Source organism: Ictidomys tridecemlineatus, chromosome 12, assembly GCF_052094955.1.
Source record: "Ictidomys tridecemlineatus isolate mIctTri1 chromosome 12, mIctTri1.hap1, whole genome shotgun sequence".
Lineage (NCBI taxonomy): Eukaryota > Metazoa > Chordata > Mammalia > Rodentia > Sciuridae > Ictidomys > Ictidomys tridecemlineatus.
This window is the reverse complement of record NC_135488.1, coordinates 33,547,186-33,571,968: the sequence shown is the minus strand read 5'-3', so window position 1 is coordinate 33,571,968 and position 24,783 is coordinate 33,547,186. Positions and strand designations below refer to the sequence as shown.

Sequence of the window (24,783 nt, the reverse complement as noted above, 5' to 3'; positions counted from 1 at the left end):
GGAAACCCACTCATCACACCTTTCTGAAAACACTGGAAATGTAGGTTTCATGCAAGGAACTCTGGGTGGCAGATGGCAAAGTTTGCCAAATGCAAACATGCCTACCAGCTCTGAGAAGCCATTCTCATTCACACTGCTTCAACCAGGGAAAATCCCCATGTGCTCACTGAGAACAAGTTAGCTTGTGCCACTTGAAGCTGCTTCAACAAACAGCTTCACTTCTGCACTTCTAAGCTGTTCTCCTCAAGAACTTTCAGAGCACAGTTCAGGCATGAAACACAAAGGGTGCCAGAAAGAGATCTCTTGAATCTAGCATCACCAACGTGCAGTGGAAAAGAGGACCAGCTGAGAAGATCAGTTCTCCAAAGTCTCACTGACATCCATTTGTCACACTCATTTACAACATTCACTTGAAGTGCAGGTGCCCACATGAGTGAACTGTTTTTTTTTATCAATGGCACAGAGGCTTCAATGTGTAAGCATGCCTGTCACCTGTAAGAAGCAGTTTTGAATTCTTCTAGGTCCACAGGAAAAAAAAATAGCATGTGCTCACTTACAACAAAGTTAATCAACAAAGCAAATTGAAACTGCTTGCAGCAAACAGCTTCCATTCTCCCATTCCCCAGCTATTTTCAGCAATCGCATCCAGAGTCCAATTCCAGCTCAATATAAAATGTGTGCTCCCAAGGAAGCCTGTATAATTGACATCACCCAACTTGGGGAGGCAAGGGGAATGCTGAGAAGATCAGTTCTTCAAAACTCCTACTTTTTCAGAAAACTCATTGAAAGGCAGGGTACCCACTTGCAGCCATCAGTGGTTGACAGATGGCACAGAGGCTTCAATGTGAAACCGTGAATGCCAATCATTACAAGTGCTTCTGACACACTCTAGTGCAACCTGGGACACCCCAAAGTGCTCAACGAGAACACACTTTGTTCCTGCAAGTGGAAGCAGCTTGCATGAACTGTTTCAATCAGGAAATTCCAAGCTCTTCTCAGCAATCACATTCAGAGCACAGTTTTGGCCCAATAGAAAAAGGGTCCTAGCAAGAGGGTCCCACACCTACGATCACCTTCATAAGGTAGCTTCCCATCTTCTGTGTGGAAGTGGGTTTCTCCTTGGCCCTTATGCTGTAGAGGAGACCACTAGGAGCTAAGCTTCATGCAGGACCATCTGACCTGGACTTTTTGCAAGCCCTATGAAGCCCTCACACAAGCTCAAATGCTACAGGACTCTGCAGACCAGTCCATGCAACAGTAGACATTCATTCATTGTCTAGAGTCTACAGGTTCCTAAATGCATGGCATTCATTATCATCAAATGCACAATTTTGATCAAAACCATCACAGTAGATCAGGTAACAAATCATCACAGTAGATCAGGTAACAAAAACATATATATTTTAAAATAATAATATATTAATGGGAACAACAAATACAGGATAGAGTAACAACTGTGTTACTAAACAAGGTCAAAGACAATGGCAAACTATAGATTCAAACTTTGAAGCAAATAGTAATCAATGTAAATATTCCTGGGCTGCCTCAGCCCCGCCCAGGCACACAGCAGCAGAATGGTTTTGCAAGCATCCTCAGGAGGGCTGGAGCCTTCTTTGCAGGACGAGAGGGAGGTTGAGGCTGGATCCACTCATCATTCTTTTGGGAGAGGCTCCTTTTCCTCAGCACGAAGTTGGGTTTTGTGTGAGGGTTCTTTGCGTAAAATACATTGGCCTGCGCTGGAATCCTCAGCTCTGGGGAGAGAGGGGTGTACAAAATAAGGTGGCTCAGGAGGTGCTCCCTGGGACACCCCAACATCTGAGAGCCTGTGCCAGAAACGAACTGAGCCACACACCTGAGAGCTCTCCAATTCAGCACCAATACCAACAAGACAGCCTCCACAGTCCTCCCTGAGGAAGAACTAGGCAGAGCACTTCAACAGACCTAATGTCTGTTCCTACCAAAGGCTTTGGACTCCAAAACATCCCAGGTCCTCTTGCGTCTGCCAAAGCACACCACTAGGGTTTGCATCTGAAATCTCCCACAAAAGTGCCGAAGATTCAGACCCCACATGAGCCATCTTCACAGGTGGGTTTGGAAGGAAGCATTGGATGGTGAGTGCTCTGATGTCAACATGAAATTCTCATTCAAGATGAATACACTACTGGGAGGTGGGAGGGACTGGAAGAAAGGTTGAGCATGCTTGGAGGAAGACCTAAACAGGAGTGCGCCCTGGGCAACAGTACCTTGTCCCTGTTGGCTCCACTGAATCCTCATTCTCCAAGTAGAGGTCCTCCTTCTCCTCTCCGTCTTTCTCTCTCTCCCTCTCTCCCAGCCTTGTTCTCTCTCTCCCAGTCTATGCCTTTGTGGCAAGGGCTGAGGAGCTCTCCACTGCCACACACTAGAGCTTTATGGACAGCCTCAGTGCACAACCAAAGAGAAAGTTGTGAAACCCAGAGAAAAGGCCTAGGATTCTCAAGTATGGCCACGGTGAGGACAGGCTGACCAGCACGGATACCACATTAGAGCCACGCTTCTGCGTTGGTGGAGCCTGCTTCCATGTGAACCAGGCTTCTGAGAATGGAGGCCACATTCCAAATGCTGCCCTCCTGAGAACAATGATTCCAAAGACCAGCAAAGGGACTGCTTCCCTCCGACATGGTGTATGGCCCAGTGGTGCCATGACCCCGAGTGGGGGAATACAACAGCCAGCTTCTTCTTCCTCTGAACACCTCTTTCCTGTCGCCCTCCTCTAACCTAGAGCCTGTTCTCTATCCCTTCTGGGTTGGATGTGGGGATCTCTGCTATGAATTTCTTAGGCTACCAAGGCCCCAGACTGACTTCCTCTTCCATAGACTCTACTAACCTAACAGAAGGTTAAGATAGGAGACAAGTGATCCTAGAACTCATTGGGATGGTGGTCTTCAGCGTACATAGGCTGGGATAATGGCTGCTGAGGTGTTTGGCTCACAAAAGCCAACCAACCAACCAATGAAAAAGCGCTGACATCATTATCAGATGAGCTCTGTGGCTACGTGCTCAGGAAGCCCTCATCTGACTCTAGTTAGGGATCATAACCTGGCTATTGGGATCACTCCTTGGCTAGTGGACTCAGGTGCGGAAGACCATGGAATTGATGCAAAAACAGATGATTCAAGCTGTCTCCCAGGCTGTGTTTTCTTCCCAATTTCATCCTGTTACTGCTTGCTAGAATCTTGGCAATGCTCTGCCCAGGCAGTGGTTTTCTGGTCACACAGAAGGCTTTCAATCCTACTGCTTCAGTCCACAAAATGCCAGTTCCATCTTTAGCCCATGCATTCCCATGTTCCTCTGAAACCACTCCTATCTCAGACCACAGAACCATACTGCTCCTGGAAAGAGGCTTTCCTCCTCACTCCTCAATGATGTCAGCTTTGCATGCGTCTTCATGTCCTGGGCAGGGCACCTGGTGGGGAGCCGCACTAGCCACTGGGGTATACCAAAACACCTGGAGAGCTTACACCAGCAGAAGTGCAGTTGGCTTTGTGCACGAGCCCAACACACCGTGTTGGAGTGTTCTTGGGGGTCAGAGACTGCTCTTTGGTGCTAAGAGTCGACCTGAGTCCACATCCTGACCCTTGCTCTCTGTCATCTGATTGTCCCACTTACTCTGACGGTGAGAGATGATTTGGCCCAGCTCATATTCCTCCGGCTTCTCCTGAGTAAGCAAGTGTAGCTCGAGGGCCCTGCGGATGACGACAGGAGCCCGATCGTGGCAGGTCACCTGGAGCAGCATGGAAGACAGGCCTTCAGGAAATGGGCCTTGAAGTGACTACTCAAGGACAGTGGGCAGGGGCATTCTGGAGGCACCTCCACTCTAAATACAAGGGCAACATCCATGACCCTACTACCTGAGGCTGACCTCCTGCTCATCGCGTGGGCTCTTCCCATAGGCTACTAGCCCAATCCTTGTACATAGGACTTCCTGGACCTGCCATTGCTCTTTGTGGAGCTGCACTTCTCTCCAAGTGAAAGGACCCCACTACCTGCATACAGATGCAATCTCATCCCACAAGTTGGGAGGAATGGGACAATAGCCTCCAAGATCCTAGGTCTGCCCGAGGATGCAGGCAGCATTGGGAATGGCCTAGGCACAAAACCTAGAGGCTTTGGTCTGGATTGCCAGGGCCCAAATCAGACCCAGGAACGTGACCACACACAGGAGTGACGAAAGAGAGCCATGAGAGCTCCTGGCCTCCAGAGGCTCAGTGCTGGCTGGGGTGTACGAGGGCACCTGTTCCGCCAAGGGTGGTCATTGGGTTACCTGGACATTTAGTGTGCTTGCTCCACATCCATACTGACTCTGCAGAGAGACCCTCTCAGCTCCTTGTTCAAGGAACATGCAGAACCTCATACTGGTGTCCTGCTCCATAGAGGCCAGCATCCCATACAGAGGAACCTGCAACCTAGGTCCTGGCCTGTTCTCATCTGTCACCCATACCTGCCTCTGCCCTTCTGGACTGCATGCTGCCACCTGACACACAGACTCCCTCAGACATGGCGGTGGACAAGCTGCTGCTCTCCCTCATCTCAGCTCCAGCCCTTCACACTGACCTCTTCCTTCTTGATTCCCATCTATCCTCCTGATCATCCAGAAGCTCCAAATTCAAGAGGGCATGAGTAGTTCATGGTATTGGACCAGTGTCTGCTCCCCACCCAGGTGTAAGCACCAGGGGACACCCCTGCTCCCAGGCTTACCAAAACAGTCTTGGCCATCTTTGGACTTTGTGTTTCTAAGTGGACACGAATTAAGCAGGTGTCTCCCACCTGCTTGTGGGAAAGCGGCCTGGAGGACTTGCAGGTTGATTCTGAGAACTGTGGGGGATGGAACATCAGCAAACTCAGAAACAGAAAGCCACCCCAGCCTGTCAGTTGGCTCTATGGGCTTCTAGCACATATGTCCAGGTGCTCAGGCTTCTCATTTCCCCAGGTGGGAGTGGAATGGCAGCACAAGTACAGCTTGAATAAGGTAGGTGTTTACCTCCTTTCCCTTGACCTCGCGGCGTTTCCTCACGATGAAATAATATTTGATTTGTGGATTCATGGACAGATACATCAGTGAGTGGTCAGGGACCTTGATTTCTGCAGAGCAAAGTGGAGAGAATTGTTAGGTGGCACTCAAGGATTAGACCACAAAACACCCACAACCCCTGAGAGTCTCCGCCAGGGCGAGCCTGCACCAGAATTGAGAGCCCTCCTATCCAGCTACAGTGCCACCAAAGACTCCCTCAGTGATTCTTCCCTGGAGAAGATGATGTACAGGATTCTAAACCAAAAGAGCACCTGGCAATGGAAACAGCACCTTGGGCCCAGAACTTCTCAGTGCAGGTTGGATCTGCCAAAGGGACACTGCCAGGATCTGCATCAGGATTGGCAAAGGCTCCTGTGCTTAGGCCTTTCTCCCCAGGGCAGCCATGCTCACACATGGGCATTCAGGGAAGCGTTGGATGGTGGGCGAATTCATCCCCTTGCCCTGGATGAATCCACTCATGGATGAATACACGGAGGGGAGGTGGTATCCATCAGAGGTGTGTTGGGCATGGACATGGGAGGACTTGAGCAGGGTGGTGCCCTGGAGAACTCTATTGTTTTCTAGGATCGCTCTCCTTCCCCTTGTTTCTCATCAGGAGCTGTCTGCTTGGTACTTTTATTCTGGTTCTTGTTCTACTTCTGGCTCTTCTTTCTGTCCTGCATCTTCTTGTAGTTCTTTCTGGGTCTTTTTCCTGTTCTTACATGATTCCTTCTTGTTCTTCTTCTTGTGTATCTCCCTCCACCCTTCCTTCTGTTCACCTCCTTCTTTTTCTTCTTCTGCCTCCTGCTCTTTATCGTGTGATCCTCTCCCCACTCAGGAGTGTCTCTTTCTCCTCCTCCTCCTTCTCCTTCTTTCTCTGGCAATGGTGGGGCGTCCTGAGGAGTTCAAATCTATCACACTCTTCTGCCCAGATGCAGCCTCCATTCAGTAGTCCAAGATGAAATCAGTTCTCAATCAATGGCCAGGAGTGAAACCAAGACCAAAGACAAGTGACTTCCTTTCTTGGTCATTGTCACAGTGAGGAAAGACTGAATAACAGACACCGCATTCTGGATAGGCTTCTACCTGTGGAAGTCCGCACCTCATCTGGACCAGGATTGCTAAAATAGATTCCACCTCCATAAAGCTTCCCCAATGAAAACAAGGTTTCCAAAATCTAGGAGAGGGCCAGCATCACTGCCACCCTCCTGCCATAAGGCATAGATGCCATCACACCTAGTGGGTTCCAGGCCCCCCGTAGTCCTCCCTTTTGATGTCTGTTACACACAAACCTCCCCTGGTCTGGAGCCTGCTCTCAACTGATGCTTGGGTTGAAAGTCTGTTTCTGAAATCACCTTTGTAGATTCTCGGTTTGGTAATTCCTTTTGACTGGCTTATTTTTTTACTAGGGATAAAGCCAGAGGCACTTAAGCACTGAGACCATTCCCAGGCCTTTTTACTTGGGTACAGGGTCTCCCTAAGTTTCTGAGGCTGTTTGGAAATCCCCTTCCCCCTGCACTGCCTCCCAAGTCCCTGAGATTCGCAGACACTGCCCCTTGCCCAGCTCCTTGCACCTCAGTCTTCCTCATGTGTGAGACAGAGCCAACTCAAATGAGGCGGTGTGTGAAAATGGGAAAACTCACTTACGTGCCCGACAGATGGTGGGTTCTACTGTGGACAGGCTGGGATGGTGGAGGCTAGGAGTGTCGGGCTCACAAGAAAGGAAAGAGCACTGGCATTGTGGACAGCTCAGCATTGTGGCCTCTGTTCTTCAGATGCCCTTCTTTGTTGCTGGAAGGAATAATAACCTGGCCATTCTGATATCTTCAGGAGATGGGCACCCAGGCACAGAGGACTTGGAATTGTTCCAAAAAGAATCCAAACAGGCTGTCCCCTGGCCTTGACTTCCTCTTCACTGAGTCCTGTTCCCAGTTGCTGCAATCCTGACATTCTTGAGTAGGCAGGACTTCTCATATCCTGGCCATGGATTGGGACCTGTGCGGCTTCCGTCCATAGCAATGCTGATCCAATCAGGACCCATGCTCTGCTCCTCTTCATTTGAAGGTATCCTTATCAGTGATCCATAAACCAAACTGATGATAGATTGAGCCTCTCTCTGCCTTGCCCTCATCGATATTAGCTTTGCATTGCCAGACCAGGTCCAGGGGAGAACACATTTAGAGAGGTCCAGCAGCCGCCTGGGGCCTCATTGAACTCGTCCACACTGGACACGCCCATCACTGCACTTGGTTTCCTGCACCAGGCCCACCACACTCTGGCTATTTTAGGGCCAAGGCCCACTTTCTCTTGGCTGTGAGTTATCCTGAGCCCACTGTGGATCATGTCTCCCCACTGTCTGATTGTCCTACTTACTGTCATGCAGAGACATCATTCTCAGCAGCTCAAAGTTGTCCACATCCTCATGCTGCAACAAATTTTGGTCCAAGGCCCTGCGGATGAGGCTTGTCACCCTCTCCTGACACGTCACCTAGATCAGGGTGGGACAAATGTCATCAGAGAATGGCTTTTAGAGGAGCTACCCAGAAGACTGTGGTCAAACATTCAGGAGAAATGTTAGCTACATATACAAGGGCACAATCTTGTTATCCTGCTACCTGAGTGTGGCCTCCATATACCGCCTGGGTTCTTGCAACGTGCTACTAGAACAATCCTGGTACAAATATCTGCCTGTACCTGCCATCTCCCCTCCCCCTGGGGAGCCACATTCCACTCAGGTCAAAGGACCAAACTGCCTATGCACAGACACACTCTCATCTCACTGAGATGACAGCAATGGGCCAGGGATCTGCGCACCAAGTGTGCTCTGGGATGCAGGCTGCCTTTGTGGGTGGAAGAGGCAGATGCACTGAAAATTTTGGTCCTGACTGCCACTACACAAAACAGACTCAGATACAAGAGTGTGCACTTGAGTGCTTCATGATAGCCTGGAGAGGCCCTGGGCTCTGGAAGCTCGGTGCGGGTCTGGTTCTAATGATGTACTTGACTCAGCACTGGCAGTCACTGAACATGTCTCCTCTGCAGCTGGACACCTGCAGCATTAGCGTGTCTACTGCACATCCATAGAAATTCTGCCAAGAACCCCTTTAGCTCCGTATTTACATACATGCAAAGACTGACATTCCGAAGTTTGGCATGACCCCCCAGGTGATCCCGACCCCAAATTTTCACACCTAGTCATGCTAAGGAGGTTCTCTTCCCTGCCACCAGGAACACACCCCCTCCTACACATGTGACAAGTCACTGCCAGCTCCTCTGCTCCAACCTCACTCATTGAGAATACCAAGTTCTAGGCACTGCAGCCTGCACCCTGGACATATCTCTGCCTTCATCTGTCCACAGCACTTCCGTCTGCACTTCTGGCCTGCCAAACCCACAATACACAGGCCCACTCACCGCTGCAGCTGGGCATGCTGAGGCTCTCCCCACTCAGGTCAAGCCCTTAAGACTGACCTCTCTCTTCTTAATTTCCCACCACAGCCCCAGGGTTAGCTGTGTCTCCTGCCTTCCACTGTGGGGACACCCAGGAGGCAGCCCTGCTGTCGGGCTTACCAGGATGCGCTTTGTCTCCCTCAGGCTCTGTCCCTCTAGGAGGACGTGGACAAAGCGGCTGTCTTCCACCTGGTCGCTGGAGTGAAGCAGTGAGGAGCTGCTACTGGTGACTTTTCTCACGCACCACTCATTGGTTTGGGTGGCCTGGGGCAATGGTCCTGCAGCCACCGCAGAGCTGCTGCTCACAGCTGCTGGGATCCTGGATGCCACTGCCACAGAAGGCTCCAAGAACTGTGGGGGATGACAACATCAGCAAAGCCCAGCACCTGCACCCCACCCAGCCTGGCAGTTGGCTCTGTGGGCATTCTAAAACATCCATCCAGAACCTGAGGTTCTTGTCCCCTTGGAGGATGTGGAGTGGCACCAGGAGTAAAGACTGAAGAAGGTGGCTGTTTACCTCCTTTGGCTTGACTTTAAACAACTTGCTGGCAGCTGTTTCCCGAAGAAGAAAGTTATAATCCACTCTGCCATCCAGGGCGTAATATACGTTTCCATCAGCAGGGATCCTCAGCTCTGGAGAGGCAGGGGCAGAGGCGTGGTAGGTGACACTCAAGGAATACACTACCCAACATCCCCCACAACTGAGAGCCTCTGCCAGCTCAGGTCTCACACACAGACCTGAGAGCCCCCGAATCCAGCTACTGTTGCACCAAAGACTCCCCACTGATTCCTCCCTGAGGACCCTCTATGCACAGGAGGTCCCCTACAGGAACACCTTTCAAGGAAATAGCCCCTTGTACCCCAGACCCTCTTAGTTCACGTTGGACCCACCAAAGACAAACAGCTACACTTTGTATCTAGATTGGTCCCCCAAGACTCATGTGTTCAAGGTTTTCTCCCCACTGCAGCAATGATCACAGGTGGGTTTGGGGAAAAGCACTTGATGGTGGGTGCCTCCACCTTGCCAGTGGATTCATCCACTCATACAGGGCTACACTAATTGGAGGGGTATGGTTTGGAGGTGTGTTGAGCGTAGGTGGAGGATGTCCACAGCAGGGCTGTGCCATCCAGAGATATATATTTCTCTTGAGTTCCCCACTTCTGCATTTTCTCCTCATGAGTCTAATTCTCATTCACATTTTTAATTAATTTATTGTTATACTTCTTGTTCGGCTTGTGTTTCTCCTTCTTGTTCTTGTTCTTCTTCATCTTCTCCTCATGCTTCTTCTTAAAGTCATCTTGACCTTCTTATTCATGGTCTCCTCCTTCAACTTATTTTCATTTTTCTACTTCTCCTTCTCCTCCTCCATGTCCTCCTTCTCCTCGTCCTCCTCATCCTTGTCCTCCTCCTCCTCGTCCTCCTCCTCCTCGTCCTCCTCCTCCTCTTTCTCCTTCTTCTTTCTCTCTCTCTCTCTCTCTCTCTCTCTCTCTCTCTCTCTCTCTCTCTCTCTCTCTCTCTCTCTCTCTCTCTCCAAGAAGAGTTTACAAGCTGTGAAGGGTTCTATTCTACCACACTCTTCTCTCTAGAAATGGACTCTGGTCCTAAGTAAACTCAGTTTGCAATGAATAGAAAGATTGGAAGCCAGAAATGATTCTTCATTGAACTGCTTTTCTCATGTACTCATCTAGGTCAGGAAAGGCCACCAAAGTAGGCACCCTGTGGTTGTCTGTCTTCTTTGACACAAGACAAAGAAGCCTCTCTTCTTGGCCCCTTGTGGATAATAGCTTTGCAATGCCTCCTCAGGCCAAGGAAAGAACACATGATAGGCAGGTCCACAGCCCCTGGGGAACATGAAGAACCTGCAGATTTATGCCCCATCATTACACTTTGTTTTATGCACAAGTCCCACCATACTCATCCTGGGCACTGGGTCAATGCACACTGTGTTCTGGCTCCCAGTTATCGTGAGCCCACTGTGACTCACTGCTCCCTACCCTCTGATGGTTCCACTTACTCTGATGGTTCGAGAGAATTTGCAGAAGCTCGTAGTTTTCTGGGTCCTCCTGCTGGAGCAAGTGTGCATCTAAGGCCCTGCGGATGATGACTGGAGCCCTGTCCTGGCAGGTCACCTGAGCAGGGTTGGAGAAAGCTCATCAGAGAGGGAATTTGGGAGTAGCTACCCAGAGGAAAGTGCTCAAGGACAATCAGAGACAAGTGAGCTCTCAACACAAGGGCACCATCTTGATACCCTGCTACCTGAGGCCTTCATGTGATCATGTGGGGGTCTTCCTATGAGCCTCTAGTCCAATCTTGGTACAAGAGTTTGCTTCAACCTGCTATGCCCTACAGGGACAAGGGAATAAGGACCAAAAGACTTTGTACAGACACACTCTAGTCCCATCAAGATGGGAGGAATGGTCCAGTGCACTTCCATATCCCTGCTCTGGTCTGGGATGCAGCTGCATTTTTGTGTGGACCAGGCACAAACCCTAGGTGCTTTGGTCCTGACAGCCAGGGCACAACACACACTAGGACTCTTTAATGATAGGCATGGAAGCTGCTGGGCTCGAGAGTGTCAGTGCTTGCTAGGGTGTCAGGAGTTTCGGACCCAGCAGGTGCAGTGGTTCAACATGGCTCCCCTGGAGGTGGACACCAGAGTCTCATGATGGATACTCCACACCCAGGAAAATTCTGCAGAGAGAGCCGCTAAATCTCTATTCACATACATGCAAACTAGGACACTAATGGGCCCCTCCAAGGCCCCCAGTTCTCTGTGACCCACACCTACCCACCCTAATCATTCTACAATGGCTCCCTTCCCTTCAACCAGCAACATATCCCCTCCCACACACAAGAAAATGACTGCCAACTCCTCTGCTTACACCTCCACGGTTCAATATACTCCTCCTCAATACCAAGGTCAGTAGAGGATGGCCTGTACCCTCGATATTTCTCTGACCTCCTCTGAACCCAGCACTCACTCCTGCACTTCTGACCTGCACATCCCAAAACACGCAGGCCCACTCGCACCCAGACCTGGCATGCTGCTGCTCTCCCGCCTCTCTCTTCCTCACTTTCTGCTCTCCTTCCTGACCTTCCAGAAGCTCCAGTTCAAGAAGACAGGCCTAGTCCAAAGTGTTTGCTGTGGACTCCCGTCTTCCCCACTGTGGGCTCCCAGGAGACTCCCCTGCTCGAAGACTCACCAGGATGCTCCTATACTGTGTTGTCCTTTCCTTTTCCAGGTAGACGTGAATGAGGCACCTGCCTCTCATCCGCTTGTTATATTGGGGCCTTGGGGAGGACCGAGTAGAGACCCCTGATGTCCTGGACTCCGGCTCTGCCCCTTCCCTGGGAGAAGGCTCTGGCTCTGGGGTTGGCTGAGGAGCCGTGACAGGAACTGAGCTTGTAGCTAGAGGAGAAAAGATGCCAACATGACTGCCTTGCCCTGACCTTCCCACAGACAGACAATACCTCTGCTGCCAGGAAGAACTCAGGCCCTTGGCCCACACAGGACCTCTTTGCAGACTGGGGTCACTTCCTGAATGGACAAAGGCTTGTCCTAATTTCCAGCCCAACACCAGGCATACAGACTCCCTGCAGTGGGACAACAGTCGGACCTTTCCTCATATACCCTTAGGTACTCACCACAGTCCGCCTGGCTCTCAGGCTTTGCCTGGCTTGATTTGCCATCTCCAATTGCGGCCAGGAGGTGGTGTGCTTGGTGTTCCAGGTTCAAGCCTCCCAGCAGGAACCACATGGATAGCAGCTGCTGCAGACTCAGAAAGCCTGGAGGCTGATGGGAAGCCTCGGAGTAGAGGTTCACCCAGGTCCCCAGGAAGGAAGGTGAGGCACTGTGGGGAGGAAGGTGTGGAGTCAGCAAAACCCTGGCCTTGCCTTCACCACGGCCTCCAGAGAAAACCTCTGACCCTACACTGGGGAGAGCAGTCTTTCCTCAGCCTTCCCAAGTCAAATCACCTTGCAGGTCCCTATTCTGGAAAAAAGAGCCCACCCTCTTGACCCCAAGCCCATTCCATGTTGAAGTTGGTCCAGGGGTCCACCATAGTCACTGAAGAGGACAACGTGCACTTATGCCCCATGGAGTCAGGGATGCAGTCACATGTAGGATATGTACTCATGGCACCTGCGGTTTGAGGCTGACCCCCATGAAAAGGGACACAATGGCAGTCATTTGCACCCTATTTTTCAATAAATTATGAAATGTGACTGGAAACGTGTCTTCACACAGTGGGTGCTTTCTCCATGTTCATCAGTGAATGAGCCCAAACTGCTGATTCCCACATATCTCTGGGTGTGGGAGCCGCCATGTCCAAAGCCCCTGTCCAGCTATGTCCCAGCTAGGATGCTCTGTCCCACTATGGAAATTAACATGTCTTTATTAACCCAAAAGTGCTTTTCCCAAGGCCTGAGTTTTGAGACGCCTCTGGCACAGATCTACGTTCTTCACAAAGCCAATATCACACCAGAAAGACCACCTGGCCTCGCTGAGTCCACCTGGGAATGAGCTCAGTGCACACCATTGAGCTGTGGTGCCCAGTGTGTGGGGACTGCTCCACGGACCTCTGTGGATCAGCTGGAGTCAGGATGGTTTCTCTGCCTGAGAGCGGAGTTCACTCCCCTTGCAAGGCTGTGGCAGGCACCTCCAGGACTCGTCCCATTCGGGACTGACATTCCACTATGAGTGTGGTCCTCTATCTCATTAGGTATCACAAAACTTTGGGTCCCTGAGAGGTACATGGCAGCCCCAAGACCCAGGCATGAGGGGGCTACACACTTGGGCTTGGTGGTCTGGTGCTTACCTTGGGAACAAGAGATCCAGCACCTGATGGGTGGGGATGGAATCCCAGGAGATTAACCCCATGTTGCCGCTGAAATGTAGGTTCCTCCCACAAATGACAGGCAGGAGCTCATTCCTAAGCTGGTCCTGCCTGTAAGGTTCAAGGCTCTGTACCCTGACGGGCTCCTCCGTGTTCTCATCATTTTCACCCTGGGTTGGGACCAAGAATGTTGGTTTAAAATGGATATGGTGACAAACAGAAAAATGACTTGTGCCAATACACTAGAGTCAAAGCACAATGGGACAGTTCCCATCAGTACAAACACACCCACACACACACACAGTCAGAATAGGAGTCCTGGGCCATTCATCAGGGATCAGACTAGAGGGCCTGCTGGGCTCACCTGCCCTGTGCTACTCACTGTTACTCTTGAGCTCCTCTGCGACAATCGCCAGAGGCTCTGGTGTCTAAGATGAAGCCTCACCCAGTGCATCCACAAAAGGGCTAGTTGGCCCCCCTGAGATTCCTGGGAGCCTGAGGCTCGGCATTGTTTGCAACCACAGGAGAACATCCTTCTCACTCCAGTTTCTCCAACCAAATGAGCTCGGATGGCTTGGTCAGTTAAGTGGGTGCCTGGATACCAGGGTTCCATGTTCTGTTTGATCCATTGTCAAGGCAATGATGTCATTTCCTGTGCCCATACCTGAGCCTCTTTTCACATAAGACCACTTTCAAAAGCCCTATGAGCTGCTGATTTCTCCTCCATGCCTAAACATCTCAGGTGCGCAGGTGTTCACCAACAACTACCCAAACATCCCCACCAGCATCTGCCCTGCTTGGTGCCACTAGAGTTCCAGCTTGGAGCCTTCAAAAATGCATTCACAACTAGTCCTTCCCTCTCAGCAGCTTTTGGACCCTGGTCCCATCATTGTGCAACTCATGGTGTGCCCAGTCTTTTCTGGAAAGTAGGGTAGCATCTAATCTCTAGGGTTTATTGTGTCTATTGGCCCATAACACCCTCTATTCTCTCTGAAACCAGAGATGGGACTCACAGGTGGCTAAAGCACAAATGTAGAGATGGGACAATCACAAGAAGGGCAGAGACAAAGAATGCACCCCAACTCAATCAGGCCTGTGTCCCACACAGGGACGTGGCCAATGTCCGTCCCATCGTGGCTGCAGTTCCCTCTCTACACCATGGCAAGTTGGAGGGGACTGAGATGCAGAGGCTGCTCCCCTCTGCCATACAACTTCCCAAGGCTTCTCCTAAGATTTCAAAAGGGCCAAGTGTGTCTAGTGTTGGGGTCTCACAGAGACTCCGAGGTACCACAGCATCCTGCTGCCCAGAACCGGTTCACCCCTCACCTCAAGGGGGCTCAGCCTCTGCATTCATGGGAATTGAAGTGGGTACAGGTGATGGGATATCACCTCCAAGACTGAGTTATGCCAAGTCCATGACCCCTGTCTGCATCCCTGTCTCCAGCACCACTCCCCTCTCTCTCTTTCCTCCCCAGAGCAAACAAATCCATTTAGCAAGTGTGTCCTGTGATAAAGACATGACAGTCACCCATCCTCTCATTGCAAAAACACTGAGGCTCAGCCAACATGGATCCTACCAGGAACACAGGCATAAACTCAGAGTCCGATCCTCCCAGCCGAGCCTCAGTGGAGCCTGGACTCCCAGCCTCCTGAGTCAAGGAAACAGAGGTGCCTAGCCGAGCCACCTTGGATGCAGCCGCACACAAACGGAACTCATCAATGCCCGTTGCTCTCAGTTGTGAGTAAGAGGGGAGGTGGTGTTTCACAACCCTGGACATCAAGTGCAGTCTCCAGGCTTTGGGGTGTGCCCTGGCCTCTCTCTATCTGCCCAGGCCCTCCAACTCACACTGGCCTTTTACCCAACCTCCTCCTAGGGCCAAACTCAATCCTGCCTCTCAATTTCTTCTGCCTTCCCCAACACACTGCTCCGCAAAATGAGCAGGGCTGGCTCTCTGTTATCATGCTGGTGTCAGCAGCAATGCCACCCCACTGACATCATTCTGAGTCCCAACCTAGGCACTCCAGCTGTCCTTGCCACATGTGGCCCTGTTTGGGCTCTGGCTCTTGCTCTTTTCTTTCATGTGCATGTGTTTTGAGGTTTTGAGTTTCTCCCACTGCAGAACTGCAGCCGTGGCAGGGTAGAGCTCATGAAGGTGACATTCTGAGCCACATCCAATCCCATCAGGACTGTGAACTGGGGTGATGCTGGAACACAGTGATGAGTGAACACATGGGAGGTGGTTGGACCCACCTTGCCTCTGAGTGGTTTCCTTTCCGGACAGGAATGTAGGGATGGGAGCCCCTGGCGTGGGATGCTTTGCACAAGGCGTGACCACGGGCTCTTTCCTGGCAAAAACTGGCTCCACTCAGCATGGAGAGCACTGTCATTCCTGGTGGCTAACAACAGCCCTGGACCCCAGAAAGGAACCCACACTCAAGATTAACGTCTGAGTGTGCGTGTCCTCGAGGAAATGAGGTCTCCTGATCCCAGGTGCAAAGGGGTAAGTCCTCTAACTCCAGGGGCCATGAAGGGACATCTGAGTTTCCCTTGTCCTTCTTTCCCTCTCTGAACCCATGGTGTCCTCACACTAACCACAGTTAGGACCCTGGCCTCATTCCCCAGTTGGGATCATTAGGCTCCATAAAGGACAGTCTCTAAGGTGCTCAGTAAACCACCACCCTCTGCACAACCCATAACCCTATTCACCCAAGAGGCAAGAGGATTTCTATTCAGGAAAACCAGGAAAGGGAGAGCCTTTCTCAAGGACACAAGGACATTAGTGAGTGAGGGAGTGATTAATGGATGGAGAACTATTTCCACCACCAACTTCCAGGAGCATATATGGCCCTTTGGGCACAGGTACGAACCCTTTTTTTCCAATCAACTTTTTCAGAGAAGTGAGGCTGCCTTCTAGATGGCACCTCCACACTAAGGGGGTCTCCTACTTCTTCCACATGTACATATTGCAACGGGCCTCCCACTGTGCATCTGAGAACACTCTGTGGGCATCTGTAGCCTTTCAAGACCCCAGAAACCATGCGGGCACCCCAGCACCAGCAGAGCATTTGTGCACATCACAACAATCACCCCGGGTGAGAACTCTCCGTTCCACTCTGTACTAGGCCCTGCCATCTGTACTGATCAGTCCAACCCCTCTCCTTCCTGTTTCTTGATTATACTACCATGGTTCCCACACATGGATGCCAGGGTGCTTGTGGCCCCCTCCAACCATTTGAGTTCCAGGAACAGTGGAATGTGTTTGGGAACTTCTGGATGACGGGAAGTCCCACCCTCCAGGGTTTCATCTTCAATGTAATGAGTGCAGAGGGAGCCAGGAGGGCTCTGTCAGGTAGAGAGAGGTGGGAGCTGATGGAGCCTCAACTAAGTGCCCAGGACTCTGGGTTCAGAGCTGGTGTTATGTGGAATTGTTGAGGGACGTGAAGAAAACCCAGCTCACTGTACGCAGAGACAGCAGATGCCCTCACGTGGTCAGGCTGCTGTGCTAATCAGAGCCCCAAGATGTTCCACAGGTGTGCAGGTGGGGAACCCACGTGCCAGCCCAGGCTGTTCCTGAGCACCTCTACCTGGATTCGAAGCACGTGTCTCTGCATCAGAGTCCTCACATCAATGTATCCCGGCCCCCCACCCCAAAAGTTCTCTCAGAGACAGTGAGGTTCCACTGCTCTGGACTTGCCCTTTTCTCTGGGATTCTGGGGCCCCATTAATTAGGAGGTCACAACAATTCTCAGCACACAGGCTGAGCCTACTGAGATCCCAGGAGTATCCAGGCATTGCTTCTATTTATAGTCCATCATGTCCCACGACACTGTGGACACGTATTGCACTCACCTAAAGAAACCACCAGGCCCAGGGCCTTCGTGCCACTGGCCTGCAGACACCTGGAGGAACAGGCAACCTATAGGCTGCATTGAACCAAAGACCCTAGATCCTGGGATCTGAGCTGGACACACAGCTCATGTGCACACAGTCACCACCGTCACCGAGAGTGCAATTGAAACACCCGCAGAGTTAGCAGTGGACCTGATATGCCCACGAGTGGGGGTGAACTGCATCCCTTGAAAATGATCGTGTCCAGAGAAAGGCAAATTTTGTAGGATTTCACTTATCTCAGATTCTCAATTATCAGGTTCATAAAAAGATAAAGTACAATGTTCTTTTCCTGGGCCTCAAGGGCACTAGAATTCCGCATTGATGGCAAGAGTATGTCCACGTGAGTTCTGGAGATGCATGGTGGTGACGCCTATACACCAACATGAACATGCTTAATGCCACTCAACTGTGTCCTCCAAAATGGTTTAATTACAAAACAGATGTTCGGTGTCAATTACCACAATGTAAACCCTTGGGAGACTGCTGATTGACTCATCTTAGCGTAAGTCAATGAATAAAGGTCCTAAGGTGCGAAGCTACAAAATGAGGGATGAGCATGGATGAGGATGGGCGGGAGAATCCTCCCCCTCTAACACTATTAGGGAAGGATGTGCTGCCCTCAAGTGGCTGGGGGGCCTGGGATCCTGCCACAGAGGGGGATTCCAAACCTCACATCCCCTGACCCAGGCCAGAAGACCAGGTAGAGTCCAAGGACCCTGGGGTGGCCCAATGGCAATAAAGGTCAAAAGGAACTGGGATCTGCCTGGACCCTCAATCCCCTACTCTGAGCAGGGCTGCATGATGAGGCCAGAGGCCATCCACAGCAATCTGCCTTTACAGGAAAAGAGGGACTGCAGGCTGCCTCTGGCTCACTGACTCAGGATGGTGTTTTCATAAAGCAAGACCACTTCCTCACATTTGACCAGCAGCTCATGCGCTGACAGCACAATGGCTGGCTTGACTCAGGCCCTGAGAAATGAAATAGAAAATTCATAGCAAACCCATCTTTAGCTCTTCCACATCATCAGGGGGTGTGATTCATTTCCATCAACAAAGATGTCTGAAATGATGTCTAAACATGCTGGGGACTCACCTCCGTGTGGAACTTTTCAGGAAAAAGGGGATCAAATCTCATGAAGCAACTCTTCTCTCCTCTAGCCCATGGGCAATGCAAGGAACCTGCATGTTACCAGAGGCTCACTCTCTCTTCTCATGTCTTCTGGAAAGGATTCATGAATGCTTCCTTCAAGGTGAAGCAGAAGCCTGCATTCCCAGCTGCACAGAAGTGTTTGAGGGCAGTGTCTCCCTTAAAACCCGAGAAGAAAAACAGGTCATTAAACAGGCACATGGATTAGAGTACATGATCAATGATCCCTCCTCCCTGAAGCCTTCCACATGCCCACCTTCCACATTCACAGAGAAATGCTTGGCCATTCTCAAGACCAGGAGACCATGATGCTCATCACCAGGAAGTCAATAGGAACATGAACAGAGCAGCATGGATTGCACAAGGTGGCACACCAAGGATCTGCAGCACAGCTGCTAGAACACAAGAGCTGAACTTCAGTATTGACTTTCTGCCACGTGCCAAGTACGATGGTAATGTCAAGCACAACATGCAGATATGCAAGTAGTGGGTGACACGGTGCATCCATTCACAGAAGTGGGCAACATCTTCATTGGAACAAGGAAGTATCTTATCCTTACTCATCAAAATCATCACAAAGAATAAAATGGATGCAAGACTTCTCATTTCACTATCATGTAGCTGTTGGAATTCCCTATTAAATAATACCTCCTCCAAAATAAAAAATATCTCAGACATGTGTCAACTATTCGATGGATGACATTTTAAAAACTAGGCCTTTCCTTCATATCTATGTATGCTATAGCCCTGCCTAAGTCTCTTTGAGAAAGGAGCACATAGAATTGGATCTTTGAAAATCTCACATTTGCCGATAAATATTACCGACAATGTCAGGCATGGCGAAGTGAAAAGTGGGACTTTGGATACTCAAAGAATGCTATGTTGTGAGATTGGTGTCTCTGACTCATAGACTGCATGTGGTTTCTATGAAAGCTGGTGAGGGAGCAGGAGTAACGAAGCTCATGGAACAGATGACCTCAGGGAATACTGACAGATAGGCCAAACTGGAGAACATGTTCCAGCTAACATTGGTATTTGGGCTCCTGAGCCCAGTCCTGTTTTAAAAAAAGTTGCAGACAGGCAGTGTTCATGTACAAAATGTCTACCATGTAAAAGTGGGTAACTGAAATGTCATCTAGGTACACATCTGATAGAATGGTCTGCCAACCTATGGATTTCATTCTAACAAATAAAAAGAAAAACACAGACATGAGACATAAAGATAAAACCTTGTCTTCACCAGGATGCCTAAAAATAAGTTTTATTTGCCTCATGCAAAGAGCTTTCAATAGAACTTCTGATTTCTGAATGAACCCATTCAATTTTATAATGCACAGATCATAAGGTTTTCTTTACAGAATATTCTCTTCTTCTTCTTCATAAAGCCTCACATAGAAAATGTCTCACAGGACATAGGAGGGGAATGACCCAAAGGATGAGAGAATGGCTGGCACCGTTCTCAAATGTGCCCATGTAGCCTAAAGTTTGAAGGCACCTAATTGTACTCTAAAACAATGATGAACCTATTTGATCCATTAATTAATAAATAGCACCGCTTTACCACTTGAACCAAATCACAGAAAAATGGAAACAGATGATCGAATTCCTCTTCTCCCATCACCTCCTGGCCCAGACTCTCCCCAGAGGTGGCTCTGGTCATCTGTCTATTAGGGAGTCACCCGTGGTCCCCTATCTCTCAGAAAAGAAAATCACCTCAGCTTCTGTCCCTAAAGCCAAGTGATGGCTGTGGTTTCCACACTGTGTGGATCTGGAGAGATGCACAGTGCCGCTGGACCAGCCTATGTTCAGGGCTGTGTCTGTGTCCCACAGCTGAAACATGTGGTCCAGGGTCTTCTTTCCACCCACAGGTCCTAAGAACTTGCAGTCAGCACGTGCCTCCTTATTCACTGTGGCCACAGACTTCCTGCCAATGGCCATTGCATTGTACATGTCTTATAATTTAACACGGCATTGAAATGAACTTCCTTCTGGGAGCTTCCCAGGGCACGTCCCAAGACCTGAATTTCTGTGTTGTAGGGAGCATAGCATTCGTGCATTTTTTAAGTTTCATGGATAATGTTAAATGTGCCTCCAAAGTGTATGAAAAAAGCTTATCTTCCTATCCCCTCCCAGCACATATTATCAACATCCTTAATTTGGGTAAAAAATAAATAAATAAAACACATCATTTGAGCCTGTGTTCATCTTCTTGCCAGCTGTGTTCCAGTGACCTCCTCCCGTGCATAGTGCTCATCTGTGTTTCTCCTCGTGCCTCCTATTCTACTGGGTTGCCATTTCCTCCCAATCGGTCCCTCAGTTTTGACAATGTTTGGGGCATATTTCGTTGGAGAGTAGTTTCTAACGTGGATGGTCAATTGAACCATCTTGACAGCTTTGGGTTTTGAGGATTGAAGCCAACCCTCCCCATTTCTAGGCCACAGCCTCTTCTCCTAGATTTCTACCAGTATTCCAGTAAATATTTCATTGAATTTGGTTGGTCTCTGTGTCTGGGTTCAAGACTTAGGTCCTGCACTTGCTAGCAGGGACATTGTGCTTTCTGGTTTGTTGTGTTGGCTTCTTGGGGACACTGTGAGGATCAGGTAGGCAAGGCAGGTAGAGTGGCTGGCCTAGAGCATGGCCCAGAGGGAGCGTTTGATCAACATTATTTGTAAAATGACAGCTGTCAATTATCACAACCAACATGAAAGGCCATCCTAATAATCATCATTATGAAAATATTGGTCACAATAATGTTTTCTGCTTCTATGGTACAACTGTATTATACTCTCCATGAGTGAGGTCACAGGCCATGTGTCATTGTGTGCCTGCTTCTGTCACTTAGCCTGGAGGCCCCTGGCATAGTTTGCGCTTCAGGACTGGAAGCTCTTTTACGATACAGTTTTCAAGTGGCCATTGGTCGCCTGATGGTACTCCATGGGGTCATCTGAGCCTGGCTTGCATCTGGCTCCTGCAACCAACATCCTGTTTTGCTAGAAACTCCATCGAAAGAGGCTTGGAACTCCTGCTCTCTTGTTCGTCTCTGAAGTTCTGCCATTTCTTCTCAGATGGCTCCATCTCCAAACCTTTCAACCCCCTCCCCTGCTCCAGGGCTTTGAAGCGGTTTCTTTGGGAGCTTCTGCACAGGGTTAAGGACAAGCCATTCCTCACATGCTCCTTCAACAGGAGGAAGAGAGGGGCCAGAGGGGCCACAGGGAGCAACCTCCTGCTCTGTTCCAGGCAGCCACTTCCAGGCTGGGGCTGCAGCCTGGGGCTCTCAGGATGGCTCTGGCTAAGGGGGAAGCCCTACCCAAGCCTGGGTCACAGCCTCCCATGCCCCAGGGCAGCTGGTGAGCACTGGTGGAGGGTGGAGGGGAAGGCTTGCACCCCAGGAGTCGGGTCTGGACAGCATTCAGGTGGGAAGAGACCACTGGTCACCAAGGGGATGTGAAGCAGGGGGTGACCCAGGGCAGCCATGAGATCTCCTCTAAAGACCACTGTGGTCCCAGCAGTACAAAGGGACTGAGTGACATTATTACTCTTCCCTGTTTTAAGGACAGAGGTGTGGAAGGGATTCCTGAGAGTCACAGAAAACGTGGCTCACAGGTTTCATTTTGCCATCTAGGAGTGACCTTGGCCGCACTGGTGGCAATTCCCCGGACCTTTGATGAGCCCCCTGGCATCCTCCCAGTGAGTCCTCCCAGGCCCAGTCTCAGGGGCAGACAGCTGCTCTGACTGCTCTCCCTGGACCTGAGGATCACATGGGGTTTTGAAATTCTTTTTGTTGCCGCACTGGGCATTGAACCCAGGGCCTTGCACATGCTAGGCAAGTGCTCTACCGCGGAGCTCACCCAGCCCTGAGGGTGACAGGTTTGGAGAGCATTTGCTACCTGAGTCTTGGTGAGGTGAATCCTCATAGCCCTGAAGTCAACACGTTTCTCTACCAGCTGCGTTTGCAGGGTTAAGATCTTAGCTTGAGTTTTGTTTTCCCTTATTTCTTCACTTCTCTCTCTCTCTCTCTTTTGGTACCAGGGGTTGAACCAAGGGGTGCTTTACCACTGAGCCACATCCCCAGCCCTTTTTAAAATACTTCATTACAGACAGAGTCTCACTGAGTTGCTCAGAGCCTCACTAAATGGCTAAGGTTGGCTTCAAACATGCCATCCTCCAGCCTCAGCCTCCAGAGTGTCTGGGATTACAGGCATGTACCACTGCCCCCCAGCTCTGCACTATTCTTAATCAGAGAACCTGTGGGGCTATGTTTACTAGGTATGAATTGAGTTGCCCTCCAGAGAAAAGAAAAAGTAACAAAGCACTGCTGTGTGGGCAAATCAGGGATGACCCCAGGACAGGGTCAGCTTTCTCTCCAAGGAAACCCCACTGCGAAAAAGGAGCCCCTTGGCCAACGCAGTGGTGCACTCCTGGAATCCCTGCACCTCGGGAGGCTGAGGCAGGAGGATCAAAAATTTCAAAATCAGCCTTAGCAATGGCAAGGCACTAAGCAAATCAGTGAGACCCTGAGCCTAAATCAAATTCAAAATTGGGCTGGGGATGGGGTTCAGTGGTCAAGAATCCCTGAGATCAATCACTGGTACCACCCCCCGTGAAATAAAAGAGCCTCTGCTAAGGACTTCCATGTTGGCTGAGGCAGCTGCCTACAGTGGGTGTCCTGCAGAATGCAGTCAATCTCCCCAGGCCTGGCCTGTGGGGAGGGGTTGGCCCGGAGACCAGGGGTTAGCCCCCAGCTAATGATCACTTGGTATTGTGGTTTGGATGTCAAATGTCCCCATTGCCCATGTGCTAAAGGCTTGGTCACCAGCCTGTGGCCCTTGGGACATAATGGAAACTTTAGTAGGTGGGGCCTCCTGGAAGGAATGAGATCATTAGGGGTGTGACCTTGAGGGGGATATTGGGACCCAGCCCAGTCCTACCCACCCTCTTCCCAGTTACCCAGAGATGAGCAGCCTCCTCTGTCATGTGCTCCAGCTGCCAGGATGTCCTACTGTGCTGTCACAGGCCCAAAGCAACAGGGCTAAGGTGCCATGGACTGAGACCTATGCAGCCATGAGCCAAAAGAAACCCTGTTTCCTTTTAAGGGGATTCTCTCAGATGCTTTGTCACAGCAACAGAAAGCTGACAGCACCCTTGGTCTGTGCCCCTGCTTTATACATAGGGATGCTGAGGGCCCACAGGAAGCCGAGCAGCCCCAGGTCACATGGTCCCATAAAAACAATTATTATCTATTCATTCACTGACTACATGGCAGGAGCTGGACTCCAGATCTCAGTGTTTGAAAAAGTTGTGTTTCCTTCCTGCCCCTTAGTCCCTCACTTTCTCTTTTTGTATGAATCCAAGAAGGACCTTCAGGAGATTGCAATGCCATCCAGTCATCCTAGCCAGATTTGTACTTGAACATGAAATTCATGGGATGTTTCTGCTTCACATTGTGTTAGTCACTAGTCATCAGAGAGCTCTGTGCTTTCACCTACAGAGTGCCACCCCACTTCCCTGCTGCAAGGGCTCTTCCTGCCAGGTCACCTGCTGGATGGAGGGCACTGCCCAGTGCCCTAGATCTCTCCTGAATGTCCTGTGACCAACCCACTGCAGGCCAGGCAGACATCCACAGAAAAAAACAGCGAGAGGGTCTGGCGCCCCCTTCAGATACTGTTATATAGATGCCCACAGAACATTCCTCAAACCTGCAGCAACTTGGACTGCATCCAAATGCAACCACAGGCCGAGCACAGTGCCACCCACCTGTGATAGAGTGACTCAGGAGGCTGAGGCAGGAGGATTGTGGGTTTGAGGCCAGGTTTAGCAACTTATTGAGGCACTGTCTTAAGATAAAGAATTAAAAGGGCTGAGGATGTAGCTCAGTGGCAGAGCCCCTGGTCCAATCCCCAGTACCAAGAGGAGGTGGAGATACCAGAGATGGGAACTTATGAGTTGGGTCAATGGTAACTCCAAGCCCAATGAGACTGAATGCACAGGGGAAGCTTTAACCCGCAAAAGAAAAGGAGGCAGGGAGCTTCAGCTCCAGGTAAAGGACTAGGAATTGAACCCGGGTGCCTTACCACTGAGTACACCCCAATCCTTTTTATTCTTGTTTTGAGAAGGGGTCTTGCTACGTTGCTGAGGGTCTCACAAAATCACCAAGGTTGACCTCAAGTGATCCTCCTGCCTCAGCCTCCCGAGAATCTCTGGGATTACAGGCATGCACCACCATGCCCAGCAAGAAAGGAACTTTTATCAGTGCAGCCACACGGGGAAGGCAGGGGACCCACATCTTAGCCTGTCTTCAGGGGGTGACAATGACTTGGAGCTTTTATAGAGAGGGGAATGAGGGCAAGGGCTTGGGCTTTGCACAGCTGCCAAAGCAGGTGGTCCTGACCAGTTGAGGTCTGTCCATCTTCC

At 50.4% G+C, this 24,783-nt stretch overlaps 1 protein-coding gene and 1 long non-coding RNA gene across 2 annotated transcripts; both read right to left on the bottom strand.

Moving 5' to 3' along the window:
* Positions 1-1,379: 1,379 nt before the first annotated feature.
* Positions 1,380-10,367, bottom strand: LOC144369185 (ral guanine nucleotide dissociation stimulator-like). Its single transcript, XM_078028375.1, has 6 exons — positions 8,618-10,367; positions 7,421-7,535; positions 5,018-5,118; positions 4,735-4,851; positions 3,646-3,760; positions 1,380-1,751 (listed from the first exon to the last, which is right to left on the bottom strand). The coding sequence occupies exons 2-6, from the start codon at positions 7,437-7,439 to the stop codon at positions 1,546-1,548; spliced, it is 558 nt and encodes a 185-aa protein (XP_077884501.1). The 5' UTR covers positions 7,440-7,535; positions 8,618-10,367; the 3' UTR covers positions 1,380-1,545.
* Positions 10,368-10,453: 86 nt separating this feature from the next.
* Positions 10,454-12,345, bottom strand: LOC144369186 (uncharacterized). The gene is made up of 3 exons (XR_013428675.1): positions 12,144-12,345; positions 11,702-11,907; positions 10,454-10,627 (listed from the first exon to the last, which is right to left on the bottom strand). It is a non-coding gene; the product is annotated as an uncharacterized LOC144369186 (long non-coding RNA).
* Between the last annotated feature and the right edge of the window lie 12,438 nt (positions 12,346-24,783).